Genomic DNA, 17559 nt, shown 5'->3' with positions numbered 1-17559 from the left:
TTGACACACTCAATGTCTTAAGCAATAGCCATACAGAGAAATAAATGATATTACCCGCTTTCGCTCAGGATAAAGAACGTGGCCTTGTCGATTCTTTCATTCTTGTCTCTCTCTACAAATTGTGAAGGAAAGCTAAAGATCTTTATTGGGCTTTAGTCATGCACAGCCATCCCTTAAAAGGAGTTGTTTTTCAGTTTTCTAACTGATCTGTTGATCGTTGTCTTGTTTGTTTGTGATATAGGCTACCCTCTTATTCAACATTCCTTGCTGACAAAGCTTTATCTTGCTAAATGTCTTGCTTGGGACGTTTTTCTACATTTAAAGGAGCTATATAAATGCAAGTTGTTGTTGTATGTCATTCATACCCTGTCATTCAACTATTTTATTATTTCTAGCTACAGTTCAAGTCTACAAGCTATTAATAAGTGAAAAGGAAGCAAAAACCTTAATCATACAAGATTAAACCAAATCCTAATCCTACATATAGGGTATCTTACACTGAAGATTAGTCAGAAATATGGAACATTTTTGTTCTTTACAGTATAAGTCCACCTACTGTACATTTGTTCCAACAGTTGGAGAAGGTTCTAACTTTTTTTGTTTAGCTGGTCAGATGGCTCTTCAAATTGACAAAAACATTAGTAGAGGGGGAATGTAAATGTCTCTCTGAGCAGCAGATGAGGCCTCTGTTCAACATATCATCTGAAAGACAGCACTTCCAACAATGCAGTACTTGCTCAGTGCTGCAGTGAAGTGGCAGCCTCGATTAGGTGCTCAAGCTTTGAGAGTTGCTTGAATTCACAACCTTATAATTCAAGATGCGAGGGTGCTACCACTGAGGTAAGGCTAACACTTTGGGTGGTCTACTTACAAGGCTGCACAAATGGAGCTGTGACATTTTGACATGATATGGCACTATATAAATCTAAGTGTTTTTCCTTGTTTTGTGCCATATGAGTGCACATAATAGCACTTTGCGTGAAATAACACTACAGAGTGTGATGATCACATGTATTATATGTGTTGAAATTGGTTAATAGCAGTGAAGTCATAACAATTCGTCAGGATGAAAATAAAAACTGCCCACTTGTATAGTCCAACAAATAGAGTGATCATTGTAAGCTGCTTTTTTTGAAAGCTTACTTCTCCGTTTAAAAACATGCTGCTGTGGTCTTAATAGTATAATTTCTGGCAACTTGTGCCAAAACTCAGTGTCGTTACCTGTAATTGACTCCCGAACCCTAAATAAACACAATTCTTCAGTGTGCGTGAGTGATTTATCACCTAATACACTCTGGGATTCTGTTGAGGTGCTACACATATTCATAGTATCATGGAAGTTTCTGCACAAAAGGAGGCCATACAGCACTTTGTTGCCTATGCGAGTGCTAGTTCCACGTCAGTGATCTGCTGGAATACCATTTACCTGCTCTTCCCTTGTAACTTTTTAATATTTTTCCTTTTCACGTGTTTATTCAATTCCCTCCCAGTATGACTGCTTCAAATGTGGTAATACATTCCATATTCTAATACTATGTCTTCTTGCCTCCCTCTTTATACTTTTAGTATCAGTTTTTGTCCATTCGTTACTGATTCACCAAATAGTGGAAATAATCTTTCACTATTTACCCTCTCAAACCCTTTCAAACTTTGAACACTTCTTTTGGGTATCCTGTTAATATTCTCTGCTGCATTGTGTACAGTCCTAGTTTTTCAAGTCTGCCGTTGTAACTATATCCTCACATCCCCAGTATCCGGCCTAGTTAATCTATTAAGCATCTTTTTCATGCCTTCAATAGTCCTACTGTTATGGGTTACCCAAAACCACACGAAGTGCTCAAACCTGTACAGATTCATCATCACCTCCTTGCTCTGTTAGTCACTGCTCTATATTTACAACCCAGAATTCTATTCATTTATGTTTTTTTCACCTGGAGCCCAGCATTATAAGATCTGTCTACCTGCACCCCCAGCTCACTCTCTTCCCCCACTCCTTTGAAAATGTTACAGTTGAGGTTATATTTCCATTCTCTGTTTGCTTTCCTAAAATATGCTATTTCATCTTTATATGCCCATTCCCCCAAATTGGCTATGTGCTCTTGCAGTTTCCTGTATTGACAAATATCTTAATGGATACTCATTGCCAAAGAGATTTCAACATTGAAATTTGCCAAGTAAAGAATGTTTTTCTCTAAGGATTAAAAATTGTGTTGGGCAATCGATAGGTTTTTTTGAAAGCTTTATATAAAAAAATTATGCAGATGCATGTCTGACAGCAGACAGCATGTCTGAGATTGAGAATGAGCTGTGTAGTGAATCAGTGCAGCATCTCCCCTAAACAGCTGATGTTTGTCAACTTTAATCTGCACCTGTGCCAGGAAACTACCATCTATAAATACAAAAAAGGTTACTAGAGAGTAGTCAGTACTTAATACCTCAAATATGTAGTGTTAGTTCTGCCAGTAGCAGGAGTTGAGTAAAATTTCTATTTGGCTTATGTCTGTCTTGTTTTTCTTTTGTTGTAGCCAAGTTGGCTGATGGTTTTATGTGGTGGATGCATATGCTTTTAAGTTGCTTAAGTAAAAGATGAAAAGTTCATGGCAAGCCAATTGTGAAAAAAACAACAACTTGTGTTTGGGCAGTATGGTGGTGGAGCATCCTAGTGTTCTCAAGTGCTGTGCCACAGATTGGCATGATATAGGATTGTGTCCATACTTTCCCCTTGAGGTGGCTTTCCTATTAGACATCTATAGAAGGTGCTGTGCAAATACTCCCAACTGCTCTTCTATATATCAATGGTTGGCTACAGAACAGGATTGGTAAAAACCTGAAACTAAGTCACCTGCCTGCCATTGTACTTGAACTGATGCATGGCATGGAGTGGGAAAAAATAACTTCTTTAAAAATAAAACATGGCATCATTCTCTTTTTAGTTTCAACAGTACAGGTCAATTTCTGAAGATCATGATTTACTACAAACACACTGTAGTTTTTCTGACCTAGAATATGAAATGAAACTTTGCTTCAACGGAGTACCTAAAGAATTTGATGATGATGTAAATCAATGCCAATTTTGCTGTATTTATTTTCCCACTTTAGAAGTCTGGTCTGAACCAATATTTGACTTTTACAGCACTTTTCAGTATAATTATTTTTCATTTGTAATCCCTTCCTATGTTTGCATTTTTTTTTCACAAATACTTGGAAGTAGAAGTCAAGTAATAGCACCTTCAAAAATATTCTGGAAAGTTTGTTAATAACTGGTGCACTTGGAAATTTGTGAAGTACTGGAATGAAGGAAAATTGAAATAGCCTAAAGCCAAGAGAAAGATCAAAAGTTAATTCAATTTCACTCTGTCCTTTTTGTATGTTTTGTATAAATATATTGCACAAATGACAAAGTGAGAGAAAAATAGCTGGGTCATCTTGAGTAAGAACCAACATACACAAAATGTAATTACAAATATTAGAACAGTTTTGCTTTATAGAACTGGTAAATATATATAAACCATGACTCAAAAGTTCACAATCATAAAATGTTAATCTCATATTAATTTACGGTTTCCACCTCTGGTTGGAGGCACTCCTGGAGGTTTGACCATGTGATGTTCTGACCACGTGACGTCTACTGTTATTGAATTTACTTGTAAAGGTTGGGTCCCCTGCAGTTGAGTATCTTTGCTCGTGGTTTTGCGCCAAGAGCTGTTTGAGAAGTTCTGAGAAACAAGAGGCCACTGGCGAGCAGGCGAAGAAGGGAAGCTGAAGGTGGGGAAGAGGGGAACTAAAGGTGTGGGCTGGATTCGCAAGGAGGAAAGCAGAGGTGGGAGGAACTATGATTCCACCAGTAATTAATAGTAACTCACTGAAATTGCACCGATAACTATTAGTAGTACTGGTAACACCCAGATTCCCCTCATAACCAACAGTAATACAATAACTTACTGGTAGTCTATATGTAACTGCTAGTAATAGGTGTAACACTTATATATCCTACCTGTAACTAGTTGTAATCCGATAACCTACTGATATTCATCTACAGTGATACAGCTACAGCCAGCATCTCCCTGCACCGCACAAAAGCCAGTCGGCACAGACCGACCTGAACCAAACCGAAAGATCACAAAGCGGCAGCGGACTCAGTGTTTGGGGCACTTCTCACAACGCTCATCGTCCTAAACTCAGCTCAGCACCAACATTTCTAAACCACTCTCTGGGCTTGGACTCAATAAAGGAGAGTTTTCACAGAATGATAATATAGCCACACAGGAGGAGGCTTTTCGGCCACCAGTGTTTATACCAATGCTGGTATTTTCTCCTGTAACCCTATTTCCCCCTAAATCCTTTTGTGTTCCTCCTTTTCAAATACTTATCCCATTCCCTTAGTTAAACTGAGGCCTAATCTGCCTGTTCGGATGAATGTAGAAGATCCCATGGCACTATTCTAAGAAGAGCCTGGTAGTTCCTCTGGTGTCATATATCGCATTGTTTGTGGGACCTTGCTATGCACAAATTGGTTGTTGCGTTTACTACAAAACAGTAGTGATTATACCTCAAAAATAATTAATTGACTGCAGGGCACGTTGGAACACTTTGAGAATGTGAAAGATGCTATGCAAATGCAAGTTCTTTTTGATAAAACCAGCAAGCTAGGAATAAAGTTAAGAGGATTCTCTGTTCAATTCCTGGGCACATTACAAATTACTTAGATATTTGGGTAAGTAAAAACACTTCCTGGAACAAATGGAACAAAGGCTCGCCAATGGGAATGGTCTGAGACATTGAAGCCCGCCCCCGCCCCCACAAAAAAAACCTGGAATAAAAGAAGGAATCAATTCAAAAATGTAACAACTAATACGATGTAATAAATCTGACTATTGAAGCAGGCATATGTATATTCCTACTCTGTAATGGCTCAAATCTTAAACTGTGTTTAGAAATGTGAAAAGGATCCAGAAATGTCATTGTGTATCCTTTATTTTATAATTAAAATTCTCTCCCGATAAGTCGCACAGATGTAAGTAATTACAGTTCAAAACATACTGGAACACACATCAACACAATCTTTTAAATATAAACTGCATCTCCATGTCACCTTTTCATGAAAAACTATCATTAATAACTTAGTTTTCACAGAATGTGGAAATGTATTTTGGTAGTTCACAAAAGGCAAATTTCTCAGCAAAAGTTGTTTTTGTCTGAACCGGAATAACAGGAATTTCCTGTTATCCATTAATTTTTGGACTGAAGTCTGTGGTCTGATTTCTAATTGCTTATGACAATGTTGAAAGGAAATCGAGATATAAAAACATAACTTACAAAACATGAGTTTTTCATTATATTCCAGGAATTTTTTTAATATATTAGGAACAAAAAAGAAAGAGCTCGCATTTATATAGCACCTAATCACAACCTCAGGATGCCCCAAAATGCTTTACAACTAATGGATTATTTGTTGAAGTGCAGTCACTATTGTTTGCAGCCAAACACAGCAGTTTGTATACATACAACAAGGTCCCACAAACTGCAAATAATTGAATGACCACTGGATTTGATTTTGGTGGCGTTGGTTCAGGGAGGAATGTTGGCCAGGACACAGAACTTCTCTGCTTTTCCTTGAATAGTGCCTGGAATCTTTTTTGCCCACCTGAGGAAGTAGACTGGGCTTCAGTTTACGTCTCATCCAAAAAATTGGTAACATTAGTTACAATGTTCACTAAGCAAAAGTCTCCTTGAAATTGCAAAGAGGAATGTCACACAGCGCTGAGATATTTGCATACTTACCTTCCATGCATATCATCTGGTGGCAAACAGGATAAATTCATAGATCCCATACTTCCAGTGGGGGGTGGGTGAGGGGGGGAGGTGGTTCAGATTGGATAATCAGTGCTATAATGTAGCCCAGTTTCTAGCCTATGCTCCCTTGAGTGCAGGATTGGTGAATTTACCCTAGTTCTTTTTTATGGCACTGCACTTTTTTGGCATGAAAATGTTGAGCCAGGTAAGCTCATTTATTTTTAATTGGCCCTTCACGTACTCTGCAACGATTCTACACAAATCCTGCAATCAGGTAACCCCAGGCCTTTTAGAAACTGGCATGAGCACAAAGATTGCAATTTCCCCATTCATTATGACAGGAAACATGCCAGTGGAACGTTTGGTCAGAACCATCCCTGCTTAGAGCTCAATCTTTTAGCTTGCTTAAATTATAGTCCAAAAGATGTGTGGTTCATTTCATCCGAAAGGATAGTGCAAATGGGGTATTGTTCACACCACTTAAAAAGTAGTTTGGTTACAATAATTGAAACTCATGTATTAAGTCACCAGATTTAACAAGTGATTTTCTCTTCTGGTTCACTTTCAAAAATGGACCTGCTAGGTATTTTTAGTATATTGGATCTTTTTTGGGTACTTTCTGTACTTGGAAGGATGTGCTAGTGGTACAGTCACTTAATGTACGAAAGAGGACGAGTCAACCCATGCTGATTTTGCATAATGCTAGTGAACATTTATGATGAAAATGATTTAACAAAGTCTGAGGGATGCAGACACAAGTGTACCTGATGTAAGACTGGCTTGGTTGTTCACTGCCAGATCTGGCTTCTCCTTCTCAAGAAATATTCTCTCGGTCTACCTTCCCTATGGTCAAATCCTCCTACAATCATCCTGGAGGATAAAGAAAAGCTCAGATTTCCATTCTCAACAAATGCCTCCCTGACCCTCTTCCCTCCTTATTCACCTCTAAAGTCAAGTGGATGGAACTTCTGGACTTATTCATCTCTTTGTAACTATCCACACAAGTGCATCAACTGCCACCTCATCCCCAATTCCCCTTCACTCTCTAGTTTATTCCCCATCTCACTCCCCTCAGCTTTTAGCAGGCTTATCTCCTCTGAGACCCACCTCCTGCTGCTTTGACCCCCCCACCTAAAACACCTAACCATCCACGAACCTTTATTCACTGACTTCAAGAATAGCTCCCTTTGCATGGGCATCATTCCGCCCCCCCTTCAGAGGTCTTCTCATCACCCTCCTCCTCAGAAAGCCCACCCTCAAACCCTTTGTGTTCTCCAACTTTGGGAAGGATGTCAAGACCAAAACATTTGCCAACATAACAGATTAGATAAACTGGGTTCTTTTCACAAGAAAGAGCAAAATTGAGAGGAGATCTGATGGAGGTGGCCAAAGTTATGAGAGGTTTTGGTAAGATAGAGGAAAAAGTTATTTCCACTGGTTGGTATCTGGAGGGCATAAATTTAAGACCATCACCAAAAGGAAAAAGCGAGAGATTGAGATTTTTTTTAATGCAGAGGGTTGTTAGGACATGCAGGGTGCTAAATTGGGCCGTGTAGCGCCCATTGTTTCGAAACAATGGGCGCTACACGGCCTCTCCGACATCCAAGATGGCGTCTTGGATGCGCACGCACATTTCCTGTGTGACGCACGTTTCCTGCGTGACGTACGCCAGACGCCATCTTGGTATAGGAGTTGGCGCAGGTGCAGATAACGAACGCTGGAATCATGTAAAGTAGGGAGAAAATGGCTTCAATCAGTGTGCAACGCTGATTTAAAGTGATAGACACCATTTTGGAACTTATCATTCAACTCAATGCACAGTCTTAACCCCGACCATCGGAACGTGTCTTAGAGTGCCTGTAGGACCCCCCACCAGCACTATTTAAAGGGATCATGCAGGATTTACAGGTTAGTGGCTGGATTATTGCTTCTGACTGCCGAGACATTTGTAACTGTTTTTGGAGGACTCATAGACTTGACGACTAGGACGCGGGGACATAGCCTAACACTTATAGCCAGGACGTGCAGGAGTGAAGTTAGGAAATGCTTCTACACGCAAAGGGTGGGAGACGTTTGGAATGCTCTTCTGCAGACAGCAGATGATGCAAGCTCACTTGTGAATGTTAAATCTGAGATTGATTGATTTCTGTGAACCAAGGGTGTTAAGGGATATGGGGCTAAGACGGGTATATAGAGTTAGGTCACAGGTCCACCATGACCTCATTGAATGGCGGAAAAGGCTTGACAGGCTAAATGCCACTGCCACTTGCCGCCTCTTGATATGTGCCACCTTCTCCTGCAAGAAAGCGGGATGTGTGTGTGGATGATGTGCCTGTTGTGGTTGAATAGCTGCCAGTGTGTGTGGCCTGTGAGTTGTGGGTGGCAGCTTGAAACAGTGGTAATGTGTAAGGGTGAGAGGAAGCATCTGGTTGGAAGAGTTGAGTACTGATGGAAAGAGTTTATTGGGATGGGGGGGGTTGTAGTGCGTGGTGTAGTTGGTAGGAGACGCCATTTGACAGTTGACCTTACTCGCCTTGACCACTCATGTCAAAGTATTGAACTTCTTCCTGCACTGCATCCATGTTCATGATGCTGTGCGCCTGGCATTGACTTAGTCTCCCACTGCCTTTTGAGTATATGTCTGAAGGGCCTCTTGCCCCTCCCCCTCCTCCTGTAGATATAGGATGTCCCTCCTTCTGTCCACCTCTTACACCAAGGCCTCTCGTGCATCAGCAGAAAGCCTTGGTGCATGCATTCTCGCAGGCCTGGTACCAACTCAGATTGGCAGGTTGGTGAGGTCTGGCGTGCAGATCGGAGGATGTGAGATTTAGTAGTGCGCAACCTTTATTCAATATTTTAGCATAACTCATCAGTGTGTAAACGTAGGGATGGGACCTGCATCTGTGTTTTACGTGTGCGATGTCTGATCTCCGTTCACACTCCGGAACAGTAGACTGTTATTTTCAGCAAATAACAGGTACCAGCTACCTTCAAGAGATTTCGAAGAAACATCCTCCCTTTAAGAGATTGAGCTCCCCCTGGTGGTGGAAAGTGCAAATTGCATTGATTCCACATGCAAGGCCGAGAAAGGAAGGCTGATTGCAGCTAAGTCCTCGGATGGGTCCAAATTGCGTCCTGTCTGCATAGGGTCCATTGGGCGCGGGGTACTAGCGCATCACGCTACCCCCGCCTGAAACGGACCCTTATCCAATTTTACCCCGGGTACGGTAGCATAGTGGTTATGTTACTGGGCTAGTAATCCAGAGGCCTGGACTAAAATCCAGAGTCATGAGTTCAAATCCCGCCACGGCAGCTGGCGAATTTAAATTCAATTAATTAATTAAATTCAATTAATTAAATAAAAAAAAAATCTGGAATTAAAATACTAGTATCAGTAATGATGGCCATGAAACTACCGGATTGTCGTAAAAACCCATCTGATTCACTAATGTCCTTTAGGGAAGGAAGCCTGCCGCCCTTACCCGGTCTGGCCTATATGTGACTCCAGACCCACAGCAATGTGGTTGATTCTTAATTGCCCTCTGAAATGGCCTAGCAAGCCACTCAGTTGTAAAATCTCACTACGAAAAGTCAGAATAAGAATAAAACCGGACGGACCACCCGGCATCGGACCACTAGGCACCGGACACGACAACGGCAAAACACCAAGCCCAGTCGACCCTGCAAGGTCCTCCTTACTAACATCTGGGGACTTGTGCCAAAATTGGGAGAGCTGTCCCACAGACTAGTCAAGCAACAGCCTGACAGAGCCATACTCACAGAATCATATCTTTCAGCCAACGTCCCAGACTCTTCCATCACCATCCCTGGGTATGTCCTGTCCCACCGGCAGGACAGACCCACCAGAGGTGGCGGTACAGTGATATACAGTCAGGAGGGAGTGGCCCTGGGAGTCCTCAACATTGACTCTGGACCCCATGAAATCTCATGACATCAGGTCAAACATGGGCAAGGAAACCTCCTGCTGATTACCACCTACCGTCCTCCCTCAGCTGATGAATCAGTCCTCCTCCATGTTGAGCACCACTTGGAGGAAGCACTGAGGGCAGCAAGGGCACAAAATGTACTCTGGGTGGGGGACTTCAATGTCCATCACCAAGAGTGGCTCGGGAGCACCACGACTGACCGAGCTGGCCGAGTCCTGAAGGACATAGCTGCTAGACTGGGCCTGCGGCAGGTGGTGAGCGAACCAACACGAGGGAAAAACTTACTTGACCTTGACCTCGTCCTCACCAATCTACCTGTCGCAAATGCATCTGTCCATGTCAGTATTGGTAGGAGTGACCACCGCACAGTCCTCGTGGAGATGAAATCCCGTCTTCGCACTGAGGACACCATCCAACGTGTTGTGTGGCACTACCACCGTGCTAAATGGGATAGATTCAGAACAGATCTAGCAGCTCAAAACTGGGCATCCATGAGGCGCTGTGGGCCTTCAGCAGCAGCAGAATTGTATTCCAGCACAATCTGTAACCTCATGGCCCGGCATATTCCTCACTCTACCATTACCAACAAGCCAGGGGATCAACCCTGGTTCAATGAGGAGTGTAGAAGAGCATGCCAGGAGCAGCACCAGGCGTACCTAAAAATGAGGTGCCAACCTGGTGAAGCTACAACTCAGGACTACATGCATGCTAAACAGCGGAAGCAACATGCTATAGACAGAGCTAAGCGATTCCACAACCAACGGATCAGATCAAAGCTCTGCAGTCCTGCCACATCCAGTCGTGAATGGTGGTGGACAATTAAACAACTAACGGGAGGAGGAGGCTCTGCAAACATCCCCATTCTCAATGATGGCGGAGTCCAGCACGTGACTGCAAAAGACAAGGCTGAAGCGTTTGCAACCATCTTCAGCCAGAAGTGCCGAGTGGATAATCCATCTCAGCCTCCTCCCGATATCCCCACCATCACGGAAGCCAGTCTTCGGCCAATTCGATTCACTCCACGTGATATCAAGAAACGGCTGAGTGCACTGGATACAGCAAAGGCTATGGGCTCCGACAACATCCCAGCTGTAGTGCTGAAGACTTGTGCTCCAGAACTAGCTGCGCCTCTAGCCAAGCTGTTCCAGTACAGCTACAACACTGGCATCCACCCGACAATGTGGAAAATTGCCCAGGTATGTCCTGTCCACAAAAAGCAAGACAAATCCAATCCGGCCAATTACCGCCCCATCAGTCTACTCTCAATCATCAGCAAAGTGATGGAAGGTGTCGTCGACAGTGCTATCAAGCGGCACTTACTCACCAATAACCTGCTCACCGATGCTCAGTTTGGGTTCCGCCAGGACCACTCGGCTCCAGACCTCATTACAGCCTTGGTCCAAACATGGACAAAAGAGCTGAATTCCAGAGGTGAGGTAAGAGTGACTGCCCTTGACATCAAGGCAGCATTTGACCGAGTGTGGCACCAAGGAGCCCTAGTAAAATTGAAGTCAGTGGGAATCGGGGGAAAATTCTCCAGTGGCTGGAGTCATACCTAGCACAAAGGAAGATGGTAGTGGTTGTTGGAGGCCAAGCATCTCAGCCCCAGGGCATTGCTGCAGGAGTTCCTCAAGGCAGTGTCCTAGGCCCAACCATCTTCAGCTGCTTCATCAATGACCTTCCCTCCATCATAAGGTCAGAAATGGGGATGTTGGCTGATGACTGCACAGTGTTCAGTTCCATTCGCAACCCCTCAGATAATGAAGCAGTCCGAGCCCGCATGCAGCAAGACCTGGACAACATCCAGGCTTGGGCTGATAAGTGGCAAGTAACATTCGCGCCAGATAAGTGCCAGGCAATGACCATCTCCAACAAGAGAGAGTCTAACCACCTCCCCTTGACATTCAACGGCATTACCATCGCCGAATCCCCCACCATCAACATCCTGGGGGTCACCATTGACCAGAAACTTAACTGGACCAGCCATGTAAATACTGTGGCTACGAGAGCAGGTCAGAGGCTGGGTATTCTGCGGCGAGTGACTCACCTCCTGACTCCCCAAAGCCTTTCCACCATCTACAAGGCACAAGTCAGGAGTGTGATGGAATACTCTCCACTTGCCTGGATGAGTGCAGCTCCAACAACACTCAAGAAGCTCGACACCATCCAAGATAAAGCAGCCCGCTTGATTGGCACCCGATCCACCACCCTCAACATTCACTCCCTTCACCACCGGCGCACTGTGGCTGCAGTGTGCACCATCCACAGGATGCACTGCAGCAACTCGCCAAGGCTTCTTCGACAGCACCTCCCAAACCCGCGACCTCTACCACCTAGAAGGACAAGGGCAGCAGGCGCATGGGAAGAACACCACCTGCACGTTCCCCTCCAAGTCACACACCATCCCGACTTGGAAATATATCGCCGTTCCTTCATTGTCGCTGGGTCAAAATCCTGGAACTCCCTTCCTAACAGCACTGTGGGAGAACCGTCACCACACGGACTGCAGCGGTTCAAGAAGGCGGCTCACCACCACCTTCTCGAGGGCATTTAGGGATGGGCAATAAATGCCGGCCTTGCCAGCGACGCCCACATCCCGTGAACGAATAAAAAAAAAAAAATACCTTACCAGAAAAAGTGATGGAAGCAGAATCCATAATAGCTTTTAAAAGAAAAGTAGATAAATATCTGAAAAAGAAAAATTGTAAAAGGCTATGAAGGCTAGCAAAGTGAACTAACTGAATAACTCTTTCAGAAAGCTGGGGGGAACACAATTACCCAAATGACCCCCTTCTGTATTGTAAACATCAATGATTCAACTGGCCACCTTATCTCTAACCTCACTTTCCTCTGAGATTCTTGAACATGTCATCACCACCCAACTCCATGCTTACCTCTCCCATAATTCTCAGTTTGAATCCCTTCAGTCTGGTTTTTGCCCTGTCCATAGCATTGAGGGAATCCAACACAGTAACCAACGGCATCCCATTTGTGACGATGGCACATTAGCCCACCCTGTCCTCTCCACAGCATTCAACCACTTGATCCCCCTCTACTGCTTCTCCTTCATGGTCAATCTCCACAGAACCACGATCACTTGGTTTGACAACTCCTTATCCGATGTAGCTAGCATTTCTCCAGCAATGCCTTTTCCTTGTAAACCCACTTGGCTACCTCCCGAGTACCCCCAAGATTCTATCCTTGGCTCCTTCCTTTTCTTCATTTAAATCTTGCCCCTCAGTGACATTATCCATAGGCATACAATCAGTTTCTATGTGTATTGATGACACCCAATTTTTTCTATCCATCACCACCCTCAACTTGATGACCATCTGTGTTGTCAGACTGTTGCCCAACATCAAATTGTCGATCAGCCAGATCTTCCTCCAGTTGAACATATGGCTTCTGCCAGAAACTCAGTACCTTTTGCCACTGATTCCATCCTTTTTCTGGCTGCTCATTGAATCAGCTGTTGCAAAACCTTATTCTGCTTTTCAACCCTGAGCTGAGCTTGAAACCTTATTTCCTGTCCATCACCAAGACGACTTATTTTCACCTCTGCAATATTATCCACCCTTGCCATTGCCTCGCTCCTGTCACTGCCATTGAAACCCTTGTCCTCGTTTTAGTTATATTTAAACTTTTCCAACACCCTCTTTGGCCTTTTGGGCTCCACTATACACAAAAGGCAACTCGTCCAAAACTCCAGTTTGCTCATCCATCACCCTCATCCTCACTGATCACCATTGGCTTTCTGTCCCCCGGCATCGAATTCAAAAATCTTCGTTCTCGTTAACAAATCTCCGTCTCTGCCTTGCCCCACCGTACCTCTTCAACCTCCACCAATTTGACTTCTCAGCCCATGCTCTTTGGTCCTCTGATTTTGGCCTCCTGTACATCTCTGTCCTCCACTACACATTGGTGGTGGAGCCTTCAGCTACCTCAGCCCTAATCTTTGGAGTTCTATCCCGAAACTCCTCCTCACTACTTATCTCTCCACCTGTAAGGGTCTCCTCAAAACTTATCTTTTCAAATTTTCGTCATCTCTCTTAATTCTTCTGCTACAGCTTGATATCTGTTTCTCATCTATGAATCACTTCAGGACATTTTCTATGTTAAAGATGCATTTGAAATACAATTTGTTGTATTGCATTTACTTGTATGAGTTTGAGCTTTTCCTCTCTCACTGAGTATGGATATTCCATTGTTTTCCATGAGTATCCTTTACACAAGATGGTCTGCAAGAATGTGAGTTTTGATTAAAATTAAATAAGCATATCAGCCAGTCAGAAATAACTCTACAAATTGCCTGATCGTCCATATTTCTTCACTCAATGTTCTCAATCAAAAATACATCATGGTCATCAGTTTTTATGACTAGTTTCCTTTTTCACAGGAAGAGGTTTTGGAACAACAGCAGCAGGAGAGGAATGACAGCAACTTTGCTCGTATCTGTATGTTTTGTAATGAAGAATTTGCAGGAAACAGGTCTGTATTTTCAGAAGCAGCTGTGCTTTTTTAACCAGAGGACAATTCAAGTGACTTGTATATGAACTTTTCCAGTTCCTTTTTATAGTTAACTTTTTGTAGTCCAGGCCTTTTGAAGACTAAAATTACAAGAGAAAACCAGTGAAACATGTTGCATAGTCGCACAGCTTTGTATTATATTTCACTTCAAACCCAGAGAATTCCAAAAGACAAACCATTTTTCATGTATGTATAATTTATCACATAGTTGTGATTTTTTTCCCTCTACATTAGAAATTCAGCTCAGCTGTAAATATCTTCCCAGGTTCAGTGGTATCAGTTAAGAGGGGTTAGGCTCTCCTCCCCCTCTTACTCTCCCCCACCTACTCTCCCCCACCCCTCCCTACCGCTCTCTCTTCCTCTTTGCTCTCCTCCTTCCCTCACCTCTCCCCTCTTCCTCGCACTCTTTGCTCGTCACCCTTCCCTGGCCCTCCTTCCCTGGCCCTCCTTTTCCCTCCCGCTCCTTTTCCCTCCCCCTCCTTTTCCCTCCCCTCCTTTCCCTCCTCCTCCTCTCTTCCTCCCCCTCCTCTCTTCCTCCCCCTCCTTCTCCTCCCCCTCCCCTCCTTTTCCCATCCCCCTCCTTTTCCCTCCCCCTCCTTTTCCCTCCCCCTCCTTTTCCTCTCCTTTTCCCTCCCCTCCTTTTCCCTCCCCTCCTTTTCCCTCCCCTCCTTTTCCCTCCCCCTCCTTTTCCCTCCCCTCCTTTTCCCTCCCCCTCCTTTTCTCCCCCTCCTTTTCCCTCCCCTCCTTTTCCCTCCCCCTCCTTTTCCCTCCCCCTCCTTTTCCCTCCCTCCTCCTTTTCCCTCCCCCTCCTTTTCCCTCCCCTCCTTTTCCCTCCCCCTCTCTCTCTCCTCCCTCCTCCTCTCTTCCTCCCCTCCTCCTCTTCCTCCCCTCCTCTTCCTCCCTCCTCTCTTCCTCCCCCTCCCCTCTCCTCCCCTCTCCTCTTTCCCCTCTCCTCTTCCTCCCCTCTCCTCTTCTTCCTCCCCTCTCTCTCTTCCTCCCTCTCCTCTCTTCCTCCCTCTCCTCTCTTCCTCCCTCTCCTCTCTTCCTCCCCTCTCCTCTCTTCCTCCCCTCTCCTCTCTTCCTCCCTCTCCTCTCTTCCTCCCTCTCCTCTCTTCCTCCCCTCTCCTCTCTTCCTCCCCTCTCCTCTCTTCTCCCCTCTCCTCTCTCCTCCCTCTCCTCTCTTCCTCCCCTCTCCTCTCTTCCTCCTCCTCTTCCTCTCTCCTCTTCTCCCTCTCCTCTCTTCCTCCCTCTCCTCTCTTCCTCCCTCTCCTCTCTTCCTCCCCTCTCCTCTCTTCCTCCCCTCTCCTCTCTTCCTCCCTCTCCTCTCTTTCCTCCTCCCCTCTCCTCTCTTCCTCCCCTCTCCTCTCTTCCTCCCTCTCCTCTCTTCCTCCCCTCTCCTCTCTTCCTCCCCTCTCCTCTCTCTTCCTCCCTCTCCTCTCTTCCTCCCCTCTCCTCTCTTCCTCCCTCTCCTCTCTTCCTCCCCTCTCTCTCCTCCCTCTCCTCTCCTCCCCTCTCCTCTTCCTCCCCTCTCTCTTCCTCCCCTCTCCTCTTCCTCCCTCTCCTCTTCCTCCCCTCTCCTCTTCTCCCTCTCTCTTCCTCTGCTCTTCTCCCTCTCTCTTCCTCCCTCTCCTCTTCCTCTCCTCTCTCCTCTTCCTCCCTCGCCTCTTCCTCCCTCGCCTCTTCCTCCTCGCCTCTTCCTCCCTCGCCTCTTCCTCCCTCGCCTCTTCCTCCCCGCCTCTTCCTCTTCTCCCCTCGCTCTTCCTCTTCTCCTCGCCTCTTCTCTTCCTCCCTCGCCTCTCCTCTTCCTCCCTCGCTCTTCTCTTCCCTCTCCTCTCCTCTCCTCTCCTCGCCTCTCTCCTCTCTTCCTCGCCTCTTCCTCTTCCTCCTCTTCCTCCCTCGCCTCTTCTCCCCTCGCCTCTTCCTCCCCTCGCCTCTTCCTCCCCTCGCCTCTGCCTCCCTCGCCTCTTCCTCCCTCGCCTCTTCCTCCCTCGCCTCTTCCTCCCCTCGCCTCTTCCTCCCCTCGCCTCTTCCTCCCTCTCTTCCTCCTCGCCTCTTCCTCCCCTCGTCCTCTTCTTCCCTCTCCTCTCTCTTCCTCCCCTCTCCTCTTCCTCCCCTCTCTCTTCCTCTTCCTCCCCTTCTCCTCTTCCTCCTCCCTCTTCCTCCTCTCCTCTTCCTCTTCCTCCTCTCTCTTCTCCCTCTCCTCTTCCTCTCTCTCCTCTTCCTCCCTCTCCCTCCTCTTCCTCCCCTCTCCTCTTCCTCTTCCTCCCCTCTCCTCTTCTCCTCTCCTCTCTCCTCTTCCCCTCTCCTCTTCCTCCCCTCTCTTCCTCTTCCTCCCCTCTCTTCTCTTCCTCCCCTCTCCTCTTCTTCCCTCGCCTCTTCCTCTTCCTCCCCTCTCCTCTTCCTCCTTCTCCTCTCCTCTTCCTCCCCTCTCCTCTTCTCTTCTCCCCTCGCCTCTTCCTCTTCCTCTCTCCCTCTCCTCTTCCTCCCCTCGCCTCTTCCTCTTCCTCCTCGCCTCTCTTCCTCCCCTCTCCTCTCCTCTTCCTCCCCTCTCCCTCTTCCTCCCCTCCTCTTCCTCCTCTCCTCTTCCTCCCCTCTCCTCTTCCTCCCTCTCCTCTTCCTCCCCTCTCCTCTTCCTCTTCCTCCCTCTCCTCTTCCTCCCCTCTCCTTCCTCTTCCTCCCCTCTCCTCCTCTTCCTCCCTCTCCTCTTCCTCTTCCTCCCCTCTCTCTCTTCCTCCCCTCTCCTCTCCTCTTCCTCCCCTCTCCTCTCCTCTTCCTCCCCTCTCCTCTCCTCTTCCTCCCCTCTCCTCTTCCTCTTCCTCCCCTCTCCTCTTCCTCCCCTCTCCTCTTCCTCTTCCTCCCTCTCCTCTTCCTCTTCCTCCCTCTCCTCTTCCTCTTCCTCCCCTCTCCTCTTCCTCCCCTCTCCTCTTCCTCCCCTCTCCTCTTCCTCCCCTCTCCTCTTCCTCTGTCCTCCCCTCTTCCTCTTCTTCTTCCTCCCCTCTCCTCTTCCTCTTCCTCTCCCTCCCTCTCCTCTTCCTCCCCTCTCCTCTTCCTCCCCTCTCCTCTTCCTCTTCCTCCCCTCTCCTCTTCCTCTTCTCCCTCTCCTCTTCCTCTTCCTCCCTCTCTCCCTCTTCCTCCTCCCCCTCTCCCTCTTCCTCCCCTCTCTTCCTCCCCTCTCCTCTTCCCTCCTCCCTCCCCTCTCCTCTCCTCTTCCTCCCCTCTCCTCTCCTCTTCCTCCCCTCTCCCCTCTCCCTCTTCCTCCCCTCTCCTCTCCCTCTTCCTCCCCTCTCCTCTA

The 17559-nt window shown here is 46.3% G+C and overlaps 1 protein-coding gene across 1 annotated transcript in view; it reads left to right on the top strand.

The window, feature by feature from the left end:
* znf277 (zinc finger protein 277) overlaps nucleotides 1-17559 on the top strand; it is a 72984-nt gene that overhangs the window by 16312 nt on the left and 39113 nt on the right. Inside the window, exon 5 of the mRNA XM_067999571.1 lies at nucleotides 14137-14228. Within this exon, the coding sequence (XP_067855672.1) occupies nucleotides 14137-14228 (92 nt within the window). The remainder of the gene's footprint in view (nucleotides 1-14136; nucleotides 14229-17559) is intronic.

This window comes from Heptranchias perlo, chromosome 18 (genome assembly GCF_035084215.1).
Source record: "Heptranchias perlo isolate sHepPer1 chromosome 18, sHepPer1.hap1, whole genome shotgun sequence".
Lineage (NCBI taxonomy): Eukaryota > Metazoa > Chordata > Chondrichthyes > Hexanchiformes > Hexanchidae > Heptranchias > Heptranchias perlo.
This window is presented reverse-complemented; position numbering and strand designations above follow the sequence as displayed.